Below are 16,099 nucleotides of genomic sequence, written 5' to 3' on the forward strand. Positions count from 1 at the left end.
TTAACTTAACGTTTAGTTAAGTTGAGCTCTCCTTCTGTCCATATGCACACCCTCTTTCACTTGATCACCCACTTGTGCACACTATTTCTTTCTTCCTTTCGTTCTTTCTTTTTCTGGGAGTCAGTTAAATAACATTTGAAGTCGGTATCACTGAATTTATTTCTAGTGTCACCGTGTTGGTCTGAATTGGGTATGGTTAGTTGTTGCAAAGTTAAAGTTCTTGTGCGTTTAGTATGTAGCTGCATTGTGGATGATGTATGTGTGTTTAAGATAGGAAAAATTTTACCCCATAGAGCTTGAGCTGAAATAATATATATATATACACACACACAAACACACACAGAGCAGACAGGGTTGGTGCAGCTCACCCTGATGAACAAAGAAGTGTTCATGCCTCTGAGATGCCACCACTAACACCCCCTTCTCCCAATCAGCGGACATAGTGACAGATTAAACAGTAAATGGTAAATGGACTGTACTTGTATAGGGCCTTTCTAGTCTTCTGACTACTCAAAGCACTTCACACTACATATCACGTTTGGCAACTTTTAGCCTCATCACTACAAAATAAGAGTCTAACAACATGTTTACACAGTTGAAACAAACATTTGCCATAATTGTTGATCTGCCTCATAAGCATTGTTGATTGGGCAGTGCCTACTGCTCATCAGTTCAAAGAAAAAAACTAATCATTCACACCGAAGGCACAGCCCTCAGGAGCAATTTGGGGTTCAGTGTCTTGCCCAACATGTGGGCTGGGGGAAGCTGGGATCAACCCGACCTTTCGATTAGTGGATGACCCGCTCTACCACTAAGCCACAGCTGCCCATTATTGCATAAGCATCAGGACATCACTTGTATTTGATTACAGGTGAGGTGTCAGGGTTGGGATGGATTTTTACCTCCACATACATGTATTTTATTGTCCTTTTTCATTTAAGGACAAAACGTGTTGTCATCTCTTTATCTCAGATTCAGAATCAGAAATACTTTATTGATCCCAGAGGGGAAACTCTTTTGTTACAGCAGCTCGCCTTTACATCAGTGCACACAGGAAAAGAAGTACTAGCAAAAAATATAATACACTATAATACAGGTCAGAAAATAAATTAAGTACCAAGTGGGTATAAGTATAAAATAAAAAAAAGTGTTAAGTACTAAGTGGGTTTACCGGTTGATGAAATAATACGGTACAAGGTAATAGTGCATGAACTGTCAAGTTAAGTGTAGCTCATTAAGTTTATAATGAGACGGAGGATATTGCACAGCAGTAATAGAGGTATGAGTAATATCAATATCAATAAATAGGGAATTTTAAACTAAAATATTGCACAGGAGTATTACACAGAATATTGCACAATTATGTCAAGTATTGCAGAGATGTAATGATCAATGTCCAGTTTAATGACTTAGGGTCATACAGACTACCCTTAGAGGGAGGAGTTAAAGAGTTTGATGGCCACAGGCAGGAATGACTTCCTGTGGCGCTCTGTGGTACTTTTTGGGGGGATGAGTCTTCCGCTGAAGGTACTCCTTTGCTTGACCAGCACGTCATGGAGTGGGTGGGAGACACTGTCCAAGATGGCATGTAGTTTGGCCAGCATCCTCCTCTCTGACACCACCGCCAGAGAGTCCAGCGCCACCCCCACAATGTCACTGGCCTTACGGATCAATTTGTTGAGTCTGTTAGCGTCCGCTACCCTCAGCCTGCTGCCCCAGGATGCAACAGCATACAGGAAACCACTGGCCACCACAGACTCATAAAACATCTTCAGCATTGTCCAACAGATGTTGAAGGACCTCAGCCTCCTCAGAAAATAGAGGCAGCTCTGGCTCTTCCTGTACAGAGCTTGAGTGTTCTTAGCCCAGTCCAGTTTATTGTCCATGTGTACTCCCAGGTACTTGTAATCCTCTTTGTCCACACTGACCCCTTGGATGGAAACTAGGGTCACTGGTGCCTTGGCCCTTCGTAGATCCACAACCAGCTCCTTAGACTTTGCATTGAGCTGCAGATGGTTCTGCTCACACCATGAGACAAAGTTCCCCACCATCCCACCACAGCAGAGTCATCAGAAAACTTCTGAAGGTGGCAGCTGAAGTCCGCGGTGTAGATGGTGAAGAGGAAGGGAGACAGGACAGTCCCCTGAGGGGCTCCAGTGTTGCTGACCACGCTGTCAGCAACACTGGAGCCCCTCAGCCCCCCAGTGGAGCCCCCCAGTGTGTCTGACACACAGTGCTGCAGGTGCACGTGCTGTGGTCTTACAGTCAGGTAGTCCACAATCCAGGACACGCATCCACCTGTATCGCTGCCAACTTCTCACCCAGCAGGGCTGGCCGGATGGTGTTGAAAGCACTGGAGAAGTCAAAAAACATGAGCAGGAGCTGGTGTGTCGAATCTGTTAAAGAACAGATTAAGTCCGTTGGCCCTGTCCAAGCTGCCTTCAACTCCTCTGCTGCCAGCCGGTCTGAAGCCAGTGATGCTCTTCATGCCACTCCAGACCTCTCTCATGTTGTTCTGCTGCAGTTTCCGCTCCAGCTTCCTCCTGTACCTCTCCTTGGCCTACCTGATCTTCACCTTCAGGTCAGCCTGGATAGCCCTCATCTCCTCCCTATTACCATCAGTAAAGGCCTTCCTCTTGGCATTCAGGATGCCCTTGATGTCCTTTGTTACCCACGATTTGTTATTTGGATAACAATGGACCATCTTGGTTGGGACATTGCAGTCCACACAGAAGTTAATGTAGCCAGTGATGCACTCAGTGAGCCCATCAATGTCCTCTCCGTGAGGCTCACAGAGTACATCCCAGTTTGTCACCTCAAAACATTCCTGTAGTGTCTCATAGGCCTCCTCTGACCATCTCCTCACTGTCCTTGTGGTCGCAGGCTGCGTTTTAACCAGAGGCAGAGGGGGGGATGTAAACAGCCACAACAATGGCATGTGAAAATTCACGCGGCAGATAATATGGCCGGAGTCGCACAGCTAACAGTTCAATGTCCGGGCTACAGATACTCTGCTTGATAGTAGCGTGACCAGGGTTACACCATCTGTTGTTAACTAGAACAGCAAGCCCGCCGCCTTTCTGCTTACCGCTCCCGGTGTGGTTCCTGTCGGCCTGAACAGTCTGAAAGCCGTCGATGGAGACGTTATGATCCGAGATATCCTGGTGTAGCCATGTCTCTGAGAAGCACATCAAACTACACTCATGGAACTCCGTCTGACTCCTGGCTAACGCCGTTAGCTCGTCCATTTTATTCGCCAGAGATCTCACGTTGCCCATGACGAGAGAATGCAGACACGGCTTAAATCTCTTGTTCTTAAGTCTCTTTTGTCTGCACTCCTCTCTCTTCCCTCGCCGCTTCGTTCCACCTGTGCATCCTCGGTGTGTCCTCCTCCAGATCTCAGTGGGGACATCAGTTGTCCTGGGCGCCATGCCGCTCGGCTTCAGCGCGATCAGCTGTTCCCTGGTGTAAACAAAGCGGCCAAAAAGCTGATCTGCAGAGGTGCCCTGACCGAGTAGCAGGAGAAGTTCTACGGGGGAAAAAAGTACTAAAACACTCTCTACTAGTTTAAATTATACTTACACACACGTTACTCAAGTTTGGAAGAAAAAGGAAAGCTTAAAGTTGGAAAAAGTAAGATGACGAGACGGAGCTACGGCAACAGGAAGAATGCAGGCTGGCGCATGTGCACTGTTTTTGTGAAAAAGCTTACAGCACTTGGTATTCCCAGGCAGTCTCCCATCCAAGGACTTACCAGGACCAACTTCCCCCACTTCAAAAAGCAATCAAAAGTCCATACAATACAATCTTTTTTATTTTTGTTTTTTGTTGTTTTTTTGGACTTGCGCAAATCAGAATCAGAATCACAAATACTTTATTGATCCCTGAGGGGAAACTCTTTTGTTACACCAGCTCACTATCACGTCAGTACGCACAGGGATAGAAGTTCTAAGCAAATCAGAATATAATACACTATAATACAGTTAAGATAAATTAAGTACCAAATGGATATAAGTATAAAATTACAATAAGTGTAAAGTACAAAGTGGATTTACCGGTTGAACAAGAGGAGGATGTGACGTTTGGTTGTTTGAGCTGGACAGAGCAATCGGATCTCAATGTAGACATTGGAGACACATTAATACCAGGTGTAAATGTAATCAGGTTAAAATCATATCTATATCCAATCTGGATGCAAGGTGTAAAGGGAGTCTGTGTGATACAGTCAAAAGTTCCAGAACAAACAAGACAGTGGACCTTGAGTGGAGTTTTTTTCAATCACTGTTTCCAAGGTCAAGAACTGTCACGTTCAACTGTGCTTGTTCAACATGCATTACCTAGAGAGATGTCATTGCAGTGATGTCACGTGTTCTCAGATCTCAGCAATTATACTGGTGAGTACAGTGTTACCATGAACAATGGTCAAAAGTTGTAATAAACTGAAGTTATCCTGAGATGTTTAATTGGTGGAAATGTGCCTGAAAGCAGACAATGTGTGACTAAGAAAGTGGGCTATGAGCACAAAAACAGAATATTTTCTGTTGTGGGAAGTGAACCTAAAACAATAAACCAATCGTTAGTCTGGCCAAGCCTTGGGTAAAGACATGACATAGTGGGGAATATATAATGTCCACACTATGACGTCTGTCTGTCTCATATAAACTATTGTGAGGGAGAGGGAGGATCTGGTTCTTGTTTTCTCTCAGGGTGTCTCTTGCAATAAAAATAATTCATTTAACAAACTCCTTGGACATGCCGTCCCACCCCAGGATGCTCTATAAATCTGACTGTTATGGTACACACGACAAAATAGCCTGTGCCCACCCCACCTCCACCTCTACCCCCCACCCCCTGGTGGCTCTGCGGTTTGGCTCTGCTGCTGTGGCTCCCTCTTTGATCCCCAGACCCATTATGAATCTACTGCATAAACGCCTTCATCCATGTCTGAGTATGGAGAACTGCAACTCTAAACTTGTCCCTGACATGAAGTGCAGAGGTGGTGTTTGGTCTGTGGGTTTTACTTTCTAGCAGACATACCAAATTTTTGCCAACATACACTTTTCCACCCTAACACCATTTATTGGCTATTGACTTTCACTCAGGCCTAAACAACACAAAGGCCAGGGGAGTACAAACAACCCTAAAAACAGCTGCTTGATGTCAGATTGTTCCTGTAGTTGAAATTTCCCCTTATTATGTCATGTCACACACATCTGTTAGTAAACTAAGAAATGTTCTTCAATCCAAAATAAAAGCATCCTGTTCTTGTCACCTTTAATAGATTGACTTTTTCCACACACAAATAAGCCTTTTCTATAGTATACCCAGTCATGTTAACAGTATTTTTATGTCTTCTGCAATATCAGACGAAGAACTACAGCATGTATTCACACATGATTAACTTAAAAAGTTGTAAGGATAATTATAATGTACATAACATATAATGTAATGTAATGCACTATATTTAAAAAATCATAAAGAAAGGAAAAATAAATAAGAACCTAAAAATGAGTAAAATTGAAAACAATAATATGGACTAAAAGAAATAATATTAAAATTATAAAAAAATAATATTAAACCATGACATTTCAACAGCAACAACTCTTTCCACAAACAAAAAAAACCCCTAAACTCTTTTCACCTCCATTGCATTGGGATGGAGGCAGAAATTTCATTTTCAGTTATGGATACCTGTAGCAGAAATAAATGCCTGTCTTTACACTGGATAAGAATTAAATTAAACCAGTTACATCAAATGATTGATAGATAACTGAAGCCACATTCCCCTTCAGCATTAAGTCAAGATAATATTTGTATAGTATGTTAAATGAAAAACAGCAATGAATGTATAAGCATGTTGAATAAATTTTTTTTTAATTTAAATATACGTTTGTTTTTTTCCAAGTCCAAGGTTTGTTTAGTTTCCTAGAGGATCTTGTGCTAGGTAAGAAAAGAAACAGTTAGAGGAAGTCGAGCTGAGCTGTTGGGACAGTCTTGGTTAGGCAACTAAAACATTTAGTTATGGTAAAAAACAAAAATCAACATTTTTGTTGGACTTTGATGGGACATGAACCTCAGTCTTCAACATGAAAGCTGGATGCACTACACAGCCATCCACCACCCTGGCTTCAACACCCTGCTTTCCACCTGCATAGCCACTGAAGATTAGCATTGGACATATTACTTGGGGTATTGGTCTGTATTATCAACCCTGTCCCCTAAAAATGACACTTAATTACAATTTGCAACAGAAAATACATTTTGAAGGAACCGTAATGCCTCCAAGATTAGTGGAGTATTGCATTGTAAACAGAGGAGATGGTCTTACCATACAGGAAACATCCTTGCTTTTCTGCCATCAAACTCAGCGAGAAGATCTGTGTAATCACCATCTTGGAAACATGAACTCTTCATGTATAAGGTGAACCCACAAAGTTTAGAATTTTTAAATAAAGTTTCAACTTTATTTTTCCTCCTTTTCTCAAATGCCAACTCTTGTACATTGTATAACCTTGATTATGCATAATTATCAGTTTACACTAATTTATCATGTACGTAGGGTTAAAAAAAGATTTGATAAAAAAAAAGTAAAAACTAGCATAGCGACTATGGTATAGTTAAGATTAGGCAACTAAAACTTGGTTTAACATGCTGCACACTTTAAAAAGGATGTACAGTTTTCTAGAGTCATTGTATTATTACCATATAAACCATACAATGCTCAAAAGTAGATATTACCACTGACCACAAGCCATCGCTCTCTAAATCTCAGAAAAACTTTTTAACTAAAAAAAGAAATCCACTGAAGTTACACCTGATCATTCACGCCTACTGCCATGTTCAGACTACAGTGCAAAAAAACAACAATGTAGTGACATTTTTTGATGTCATGTAAATATATCGGTATTTTTTACTTAGCAGTGTTTTGTTGGACCTGAGATTAGTTCAAACAGCTATGCTGTGGTATTATCCCAGGATTGATGGGGTGGCATGAATGTTCAGATGGAGATTCATCATCCTCCTCCCAGAGTAACAAGCATTCATCAGAGACTGTCTGCAGCCCGTTCATAATCTGTGGCTTTCTCAACTTTTGTCCCAGTGTGATAGAGGAATGCCAAGCCGTTCTGAGGTCAGTGGTAGAAGAAGAAAACACAGATCACGTCCTAAATGACTCTAACACCTAACCTTGTGTAATAAAACAACAGGAAGGTGAATGTATGTATAGGGAGAATGTTATCAAATTTGTGCAGTAGCAATGAAATGTCTTCTGAGCAGTGTCCAACATAGTCACTATTCTCACCTAGACATCACCCATATCTTTATCTTTATAGTTAGAAAAAGCTAAAGATGATTATTTTCTCACTTTTCTGGCAAAATGTTTCTTCACAATGACTTTTTAAAAAACCCTTTCTAGTTTTTTGGTTTATGGTCTAATTTTACAAATATTTTGTATGGTTTTTTTTTGTTTTGTTTTACAGATACAGATTGTAGCTTTGAGTTACACCCCCAGTATCTTTACACTTAACTTAACACCCAATAAATATGTATGATCCTACCCTACAGGGCTTTTCTTTAGTCCAAACAACTATATATCACTTTTTCATTTACTCAACTCATCCATTATTTCCATAGAAACTAGGATAATCATAGGTTTTCCGCACACAATACATTCAAAATATAGTGACTAGCCTAAAATGTATTTGCATGCATTTGAAAACGAGTCCTGAAAAGCAAAGGTTTTCCTCAAACAGTAGCTGTATCCTGACACTCTGTGAGGTGAAAACTCTCCCTCCACAGCTCCCTTTATGCCATGTCCGCCGACTTTTCATGTTGCCTCTGTTTGAAGTCAAGGTGGGGTCAGAGGACCAATGGTATAAATCATTGTAGTTGGATGATGTTGGAGACTGTGGGAGGAGGACAACCTGCTGCGGCTGGGGCAAGAGTCTGGAGAAGCAATGAAACCCAATCTGCAAAGGTTTCATGAAGGCTTGTTTTTCTAGTGCTGAGCTCGGCCGTTGATCAGCTGTGGTATCCAAACAGAACAGGGCTTTAAGGAGCTCCTGCTGGTTCCTGTGTTGTTTCTTTGGGCTTACTTTGTCCCCCGCCCCCCACTGTGTTTGGGTCCGGGATTTACTCCTGGATCCTCACCTGCAGGGGTCTCTGCTTTGATTTATGCTGAACACACCAGGTCCTCTGGTTTCTAATAAAATAAACCTGTTCAGTTTTACAATGACATATCCCACATACCTCCTTGTTTAAAAATGAATAATGGAGGGCTTACACAGAGGGTCAAGGAGCCAAAAAATTTCAAGAGACAACAAAGACAAAACCTCCCAACAAAAACAAAGTCAGTTTCTGTGGAAGATTGCGACTGACCAGACATGATTTAGCAGTTTTTAGCACCAGTTTTGGCATCTCTCTTATTCATCCTCACACATAATCTAACTAACATAACAACCACTGACAAAAATAAGATACTGATATCACCTTCAATTAAAATACTAACAAATATATTGTGCCAATCTAACAAGATTGATCAACAAAATTTCTTATTATGCCTTCTACCGCATAATGAGCTGTTTGGGATTTGTGTCTTTCCTCAGGTGTGTTTTATATATCACAGCCCACACACACTCTCCACAGAATTTGGTGTCTGCTTATAAAAGGTGAGACAAAGAATCTTGGCACCATGTTGGCACCATCTCCTCACATCAGACGATGAGGAAGAAGCCCCAGTGTGAATTCATCAGCTATTCAGCTGAATACAGGTAAGCAAACTACAGATCCAAAAACAGGTCTGATTTTTATGAAACGAAGTACTGAAAACGTACATGAGACAGTTTTATTGAGAAGTTCAATGGAACTTGCAAATATGTAAAATAAATTAGATCTGAAGTCACCTTTTAATATATGTCCATATGCGTTATAGGGAGTAAATGTAACTGTGTTTGTAAATCCTTTTACAGTATTTAGACTACTGGTGAAATTTGTGTGTGTGTGTGGGGGTTCTTTCCAGGTTGTAAAAACATCTCCATAACCCTACAAGCTACAAAGTGGAGTTAACCTACTCTAAGACTGAGTCTATGAGGACTGAAAACCCTTGGCTTTTTTATTGCTCTTACATTTTTTTCTCCCTAAGAAAGATGAGAAGAACAATTTAAGCTACAGTATAAAACACAGAAGCAGCAGACTGTGAGAAATCCTCCCATCACTATCTCTGTAGCTGCTCCTGAGCTGCACTTGATTAAAAACAACATTTAATAAGACAATGCCCCAGTAGTCAGTGTCCAAAAGGGCAACAGCACAACAAAGACTGTAGCGCACACACACAGGGATGAAGCATTTAAAAGTATGCAGGTGAAACTTTATTTTAACTATTTATTTTATCTAATTAGCATTTATAAGCAATATATAGACAATTAATAAATGGTTTAGAGCACATTATAATGTAGTTGTAAGCAGATATTTTATTTGTCAACTTAAAACTCTCCCTGTGAAGCATCTGTAACAGATAATGAACGTGAATGACAATGAATGATTGTCAATATAATATAGCACTGATGCAATAATGGGTTAGCTTTACCCAGTACCAATGGGCAGAAAACCACCCACGACAAGGGGTTGTTTCGACCAGTAACCCAACAGTAATATAAAAATAACATAGACATTGGGTCAAAACAACCCATAGTTACTGGGTAAAGTTAACCCAGTATTGCATCAGTGCAATATTAAACCATGACCCATGCTGGGGCAGTATTTTTAGTGTATAGGAAGCAGGCTGAGGTGTCAACAAGTCCTCCATACTAAAAGACAAAACACATGTTTATCATAGTTCAAAGCATTTTCTGATTTCCACAGCGAGGTTTCTTTACTACAGATGGTGTTTATTTCATAATGAATTTACTGTTTGTGTTTGAGTGAAGGCTTCTGGTGTGTAACCAGAACCTAAAGCATATCAAGTTCAGTAGACTCAGCAGGGATAGTGATAAGTGTGATGTGTGTGTGTGTGTGTGTGTGTGTGTGTGTGTGTGTGTGTGTGTGTGTGTGTATGTGTGTTGGGGTTTCATTACAAATAAATTTAACTGAGAAGGCATTTTAAATTGTACACACATCTTTACAGTGTACTTTAATAATATCAACCAAAAAATGAACATGAACATGAAAACTGAAGGAAAAAAATACATGCGGACTGTAGTCACAGGCCAGGGAGGTTTTTACCAAGATCAAAATTCAAACCTTCACACTTTGTAACTGAGTGTTACACCTCTCTATTTTTTTTACTTTTCAGCTTTCACTGGAACATGGAGTAAGCCAGAGCTCAAGCTGACTGACAGAATCTGACTAAATACTATAAATTTATCCAACTAGAGTTTGTACACTATAAAAGTCAGCAGGATGAAAACATCAAATTTCATCTTAAAAGAATAAAGATTAGGATTTTTTTTTTGACTCTTTATGACCTGAGTTTCAACGTTAACCATTGTTCTTCTCACTAAGTTTAGGAATGAGATTTACAGTTAGAATCAAGCTGAGCTGTACTTCTGTTATTGGTGGCAGAGCAAGCGGTTGTTGTCAGACAACAGTGTTGTCAGTACACATCTCTCGCACACCTTCAGATTGGCTCGTTTATTATATTTCATTCATAAAGTGCTTTATTTAACAAGTTAATTTCCTACTGCATAAGACATAATAATGATGAGAAATTCATTATAAACTATGCCATGTCTAATTTCTAATATCACACTAACGATTTTAAATATTCCTAACATTTCCCGTTATAGCTCACAAATCGCTATTTTTCTCATATCAATATACTATTACAGGCACTGTTTAAATGATCCTTATTAATATTATCCTCCCTGCTTTTACTTCACCAGCTCAGTCTGTGTGCCCTGTCCAGAGATTCTCCAAATACAGTGAAAGAGATTTGGCTAGGCAGTCAGGGGTGGTAATGCACGATCAAAGCTGAACACAGCCACATCAGGATCACAGAATAATAATAAAAATAATAGAATAATATAATAATAAATATATTTAATAATGCATATGAATATATTTTTGCTTGATTCAAATTATGAAGTGTTTTTTCACTCATGGAATCTTTTCATTTTAAATTTACAAGAGGGTGAAATAATACATTTGCAGGATTTGGGGCATTTTGCTTTGATCAAGGCAGACCGGAAAAATTAGGTAACAGAGAGATGGATGATGTGAACACAAAATAGAAGTCATGGCACAGAAAAAAAGAGCTTTTTTTTGTTGGATTTCTCCTTCATGATTTTAAAATGTAAAATATCCAGTATACTGTTATCAAATATATTAATATCTAAATATTTATATCCAGAAAAAACCTGAATATTTCCATACAGCAGTGGCACATGTCCCATACTGGAGAGTAACTAATGATCCTCCCAGTTATTCCTTCCTTAAACCGTACACTGTGTCTTTTAATAAGAGGCATTTTAACAATTAAAGCATTAAGTTAAAACACACCTATGTCTTTGAGAAATATAGACCTTTACGTTGGTACATTGGGGTTTGGCCTACAATGAAAATGTCTATTTCACATCACTACTATGCCCTTGGTGAATTCTTGGTGTTATTTTGATGATGAGCTTAATTGTGATTGACATTTGAATTCAGTAGACCAATCTTTCTTCCTGCACATCCCTCAACATTTCAGTAAATACATATTTTTTATCTGCAAAGCAGCTGGAAACTGTCATCCATGCTTTTATTTCATCCCATTTAGATTTTAGGGACTCATAATATTCATTTCAAAGTCAATGCAATCTAGCCAAACTCCAGCTGGTTCAGAGTGACGTCATAGGTTGCCTGTACGTTTCATATGGGATTTGCTCCTGACTTTATTTCTGAACTGCTAACCACATATGAGCCTGAGTGCAGCCTGAGATCCTCTGGTAGGTCTTTGTAAGTAGTTACCAGGTCCAGACTAAAAACCAGATGAGACTAGGCCTTGACAAGCAGGGAACCTGAACTTTTTAGTGCATTTGTTCTCCTAGTTTGATTGTTAAATTGTATTTTATTTTATTTCACTTTCATTTTTGCATTTCTTGATTTTATGTCTTATGTGGGTCCCAGGGTTAAATCTTAAACCTGTTACACCTTTAATTTAAATCTTTAACAACTCATATGTAACAATTAAACATTTTCAGATGGAATTTTAAAAAAAAACTGAAACATCAACAAATAAGGATCCTCATTAGGAAATGGTTTCAAAATCTCTTTCACAGGTGATGTGGTCAATCTGCACATGGCCTGTGCTGTGGAACTTTTTTGCTGAAAGTTTAGGCAGGGATGTATGAGGGGCCTTTAGGGACATTATTCAGAAGTACTTCAAATTCAGCAAGAGCACATGCACTGTTTCCGTCAGATGAAAGGAAGACCTTCCTTTTTAATTGTAATGCTCGTATTCACTACTGAAGTGTTTTATTTCACAATATTATATGAGACCATTTCAGTTGTGTATATGAGCACATTTTACTAGTATTTGTGAAGGCTTTTTAGTAGTCTATGTATGGTTTCACTAGTTTTTATGAGAGCTTTTCAGTTGTGTATCTAAAAGCATTTCACTTTTATGTGTGTGAGGTTGTGTGTGTGAAAGCTTTTCAACAGTTTATGTAAAAGGTTTTCACAATACTATATGAGAGTATTTGAACTGTGTATATTAGCACACTTTACTAGTATGTGTGAAAGCGAGCGATACTCGAGAGAGCGTGTGTGTGTGTGGTTTTCAGTATAGTGTGTGAATGAGTTTGGTTTCATATGTGTATGTGAGAGGAAAATTACATGTATATGTATGGTAATTCTGAATAATGTCCCTAAGGGCCCCTCATAGAGATGTCTCTGCAATGTAATGTTGGAGATGCATGTTGCCCATTGTAGGTCACCAGACCTCCAGCATGCTGCAGTGACACATGGCAGTGAGTGTTTAAAGCTCCAGGACTGGACAAAGGCTCTTTAAGAAAAGCAGACAGGCTCACAGAGAAACTCAGCAGAGAGATGATCTGACAGTCAGACGGCCCACGATGCCCAGACTGTTTGGAAAAAACCTCAATACAACAGGCAAGACCACCCAGCTGCACGGTACCCCCTCCAACAACACTGCTCATATCACACAGTACTGTTAAACCATAATAACGTCAAACACATCAAATAAATCAAGCTGCTATCTTAAAAGATTTGTAGTTAGTGGGATACACTCCTGTTGTCTTGCTCACATCTTATTCTTCTTCTTCTGTGCTTTTTTTTGCTCACCTGCAACTCACAAACCATTTATGCCACATATACTGCGCATATTGATAAGCGCACAATTGTATGCAGTTACCTGCGTTTTCATAAAATGTGCATATATTTGGATATTTACATGCTGTAGTGTGTAGTGTGTTGAAGACCCTTTTGATACACATCTCCTCAGCTTGCTACCAAAACTCTTCACATTTCAAATCATGCACAATTCTTTGTTGTCGGTTGCTATGACTTTTCTTACCATTAACTGTTATACTCTTTGAATTATTAGGTTATGATGTACAGTTTATGCATTTTAAAGTGCATTCAAGTCTATGGAAGCCCAGTCAGCGGGCTATTATTTATTATTGTAGGCTATTATAACACAACACTTACAGACAGACACAACAATCAAAGTTCATTCATTACTGCACACTGACCAACTGCACACGTCATCATTCTTATGACATGTAGGCTACAGTTTATTAGTAATATACCATAATAATGCATATGTTTTAATGCCCCCATTCACTCCCAACTAAGCCTACACATTATAGTCAATGAGTTTTCATGTGATAATAAAGTCATCCAAAAATCATGCAATCAGCATCCGTGCATGCTGCTCTGCGTTATTATTAATGGAACCTCTTAATTGCTAAAGTAGACGATTAGATCGTTAGATTTCAGGAACCTGTTGGGGCTATTTTCTCATATTTCACAAATAACAAAATGAAATCACTTTCAATATCTCTCATCAAATTGTATATATTTACATGTAAAAAATCAGCTAGTCTAGGGTCAAAGAGAAGAGAAATTATATCTGCAGAGAACAGCAATGACTGCCTTTATTTTCCTGGAGTCATTAAACGGATTAATGTATTGTGACCATTACACTGGCAGCGTAAACAACAAAATACAATAACTAATGCCAACTTTGTCGATTCATCTAGTGTGGGTTTTAATCCTAAAATCCTAATTTTAGTCATTTAATTGTGATTTTCTTTGCACATCAAGTCTGTCTCTTGTTTCAAATGTCTAATTGCTGTCGAAAAAAGTCTGAAGGATTCTAAACGTGTTTTGCGAGGTATAGGGGGGAAAGACACGGCAGAGAAAATGCTGCTCAGCTCGAAACACAACATGTATGCTTATTGAATCAATTTGAACAAAGATCGCCTTTAGTTTACGGCTCAAACATAACAGCTTAAACACGGCGAGTTTCGTTTTTTTAATAGAATAAGCTACTAAAAATGCCCTTCCACCACCAACGCCAAACACAGTTCCCCTGAGCCGGAACACTTGGTGTAGGCCTGGCCTAATGAAGAAAAACAGCGTCTTACTGCTTGTAGTCCGCCTTGCAGTAGAGTTTTGTGTCTCTGAAGTAGCAGGTGGCGGTGAGCGGCTGCTGGCACGCGGCGCACTGCAGGCACTCCTCGTGCCAGGACGCGTTATTGACCCGCATCAGGAAGCGGTCTAAGATGATCCGCGTGCAGCCCTCGCACACGGCCTGCTGGGGAGAGTCACCGCCTGAAAGAGAGGAGGGGAAATAATCAGCAAACGTACTGCCTCGTGAACTGTTGCAGCCTAAATAGAAAAGCAGAGAGGAGAAGGGAGGTGAACAAAAGGCTCGGTAGCACGACTGTAACTCAGAAGACCGCAGTGCCAGCCCTGTATATTATACAACTTACCACTAAAAACCTTCAGACCGTGTAGAAAAAATCCTGAGGAAACAGTGAAGCAATGACTTGATTGACGGAATTTATCATTGGCCTTATGTGCACGTGCGTTGTGTGTTATGATCTGGGATTTGCATTATATAGCTAGTACGAGGTCAAATTATAAGACAAACAATTCTCAGTTGCCAAAGTGGCATCTAGCCATGCAGATAGCTTCTGTTTTATTTGTCGTGTTCTGAGATATCTATTTCTGAGACAAGGGCTGGGGAGCAGGACAGCACCAGTGAAAACTGTCCACACTGTGGATTATCCAGAGTAACATGGGGAAAACAAGTTGCTACTGAATTTTAAAATGTTTTTTTTAATGCTGTAAGCACACCAAATTAACTTCCCCTCCTTTGGTTTGGGGTTGAGGCAGAAATGTTAGAGACAGATCTCCAAACCTGAACAAATAAAAGCAACACAAGTTTTTATTTTTTTTATTGTATTTTTTTTTTTGGTGAACGAATTAATTTATGCTTGCCATATATCATATCTGAAAAACGCTTCTATTACCATTTCATTTCGTGTTCTCTTGTTTAATTGTAGGCCTGCTGTATTTTCCCACTTCTGTTCAGACTGAGCACAAACCGGACTGATGGAGTCTAGCACGCACTGCCCGCACAAGAGAAAAGAAAACAACTTGAACTCACCGATCAGAACATCCAGAGAGCTCGCATCGGTCCGCAGACGGTCTTCTATTTTAATGTCGTTCAGCATATTTAAACACGCAGCAGGGCGATGATGCCTCTCCGCACGATTCAGACTTGTTGCAAGTTCCATAAACCGTGAGATCCCGGTCTATGTGGTCTTTCTCACCTCTGAAATCCCTACAGCCTAGAGCAGCGGCAAAAACCAAACGACACAAAATGAGTTTGTAAAATCCGCAGAGTTGAAACCTTCCCAAGTTTTCCGTCTCCAAGAAAGATTCGCAGAAGAGAAACCCATCAGCTGGTGTAAATCCAGAGGTGTGGAATAAAAAGGCTCCAGCAGTCTTGAACTATGTGTGCCATCCTGAGCTGGAGCCTCTCTCAAAGAGGGTTAACAGCGGAGACAGAAACCCTCCCCCTGCCCTCCGTCGAGCACTTTCCTCACAACAGTGTTGGTGCCCCGAGTCTGGATGGATCCGCCTCCACGAG

The 16,099-nt window shown here is 40.0% G+C and overlaps 1 protein-coding gene across 2 annotated transcripts in view; it reads right to left on the bottom strand.

Moving 5' to 3' along the window:
• Positions 1-16,023, bottom strand: part of LOC122865842 (LIM homeobox transcription factor 1-beta-like) — a 67,796-nt gene extending 51,773 nt beyond the window's left edge. For both annotated transcript variants that reach the window (XM_044174756.1, XM_044174754.1), the window contains exons 1-2: positions 15,614-16,023; positions 14,586-14,772 (exon numbers count right to left, since the gene is read on the bottom strand). In XM_044174756.1, coding sequence (XP_044030691.1) covers positions 14,586-14,772; positions 15,614-15,743 — 317 coding nt within the window. In that variant the 5' untranslated portion in view covers positions 15,744-16,023. The remainder of the gene's footprint in view (positions 1-14,585; positions 14,773-15,613) is intronic.
• Positions 16,024-16,099: the final 76 nt, after the last annotated feature.

Source organism: Siniperca chuatsi, linkage group LG18 (genome assembly GCF_020085105.1).
Source record: "Siniperca chuatsi isolate FFG_IHB_CAS linkage group LG18, ASM2008510v1, whole genome shotgun sequence".
Lineage (NCBI taxonomy): Eukaryota > Metazoa > Chordata > Actinopteri > Centrarchiformes > Sinipercidae > Siniperca > Siniperca chuatsi.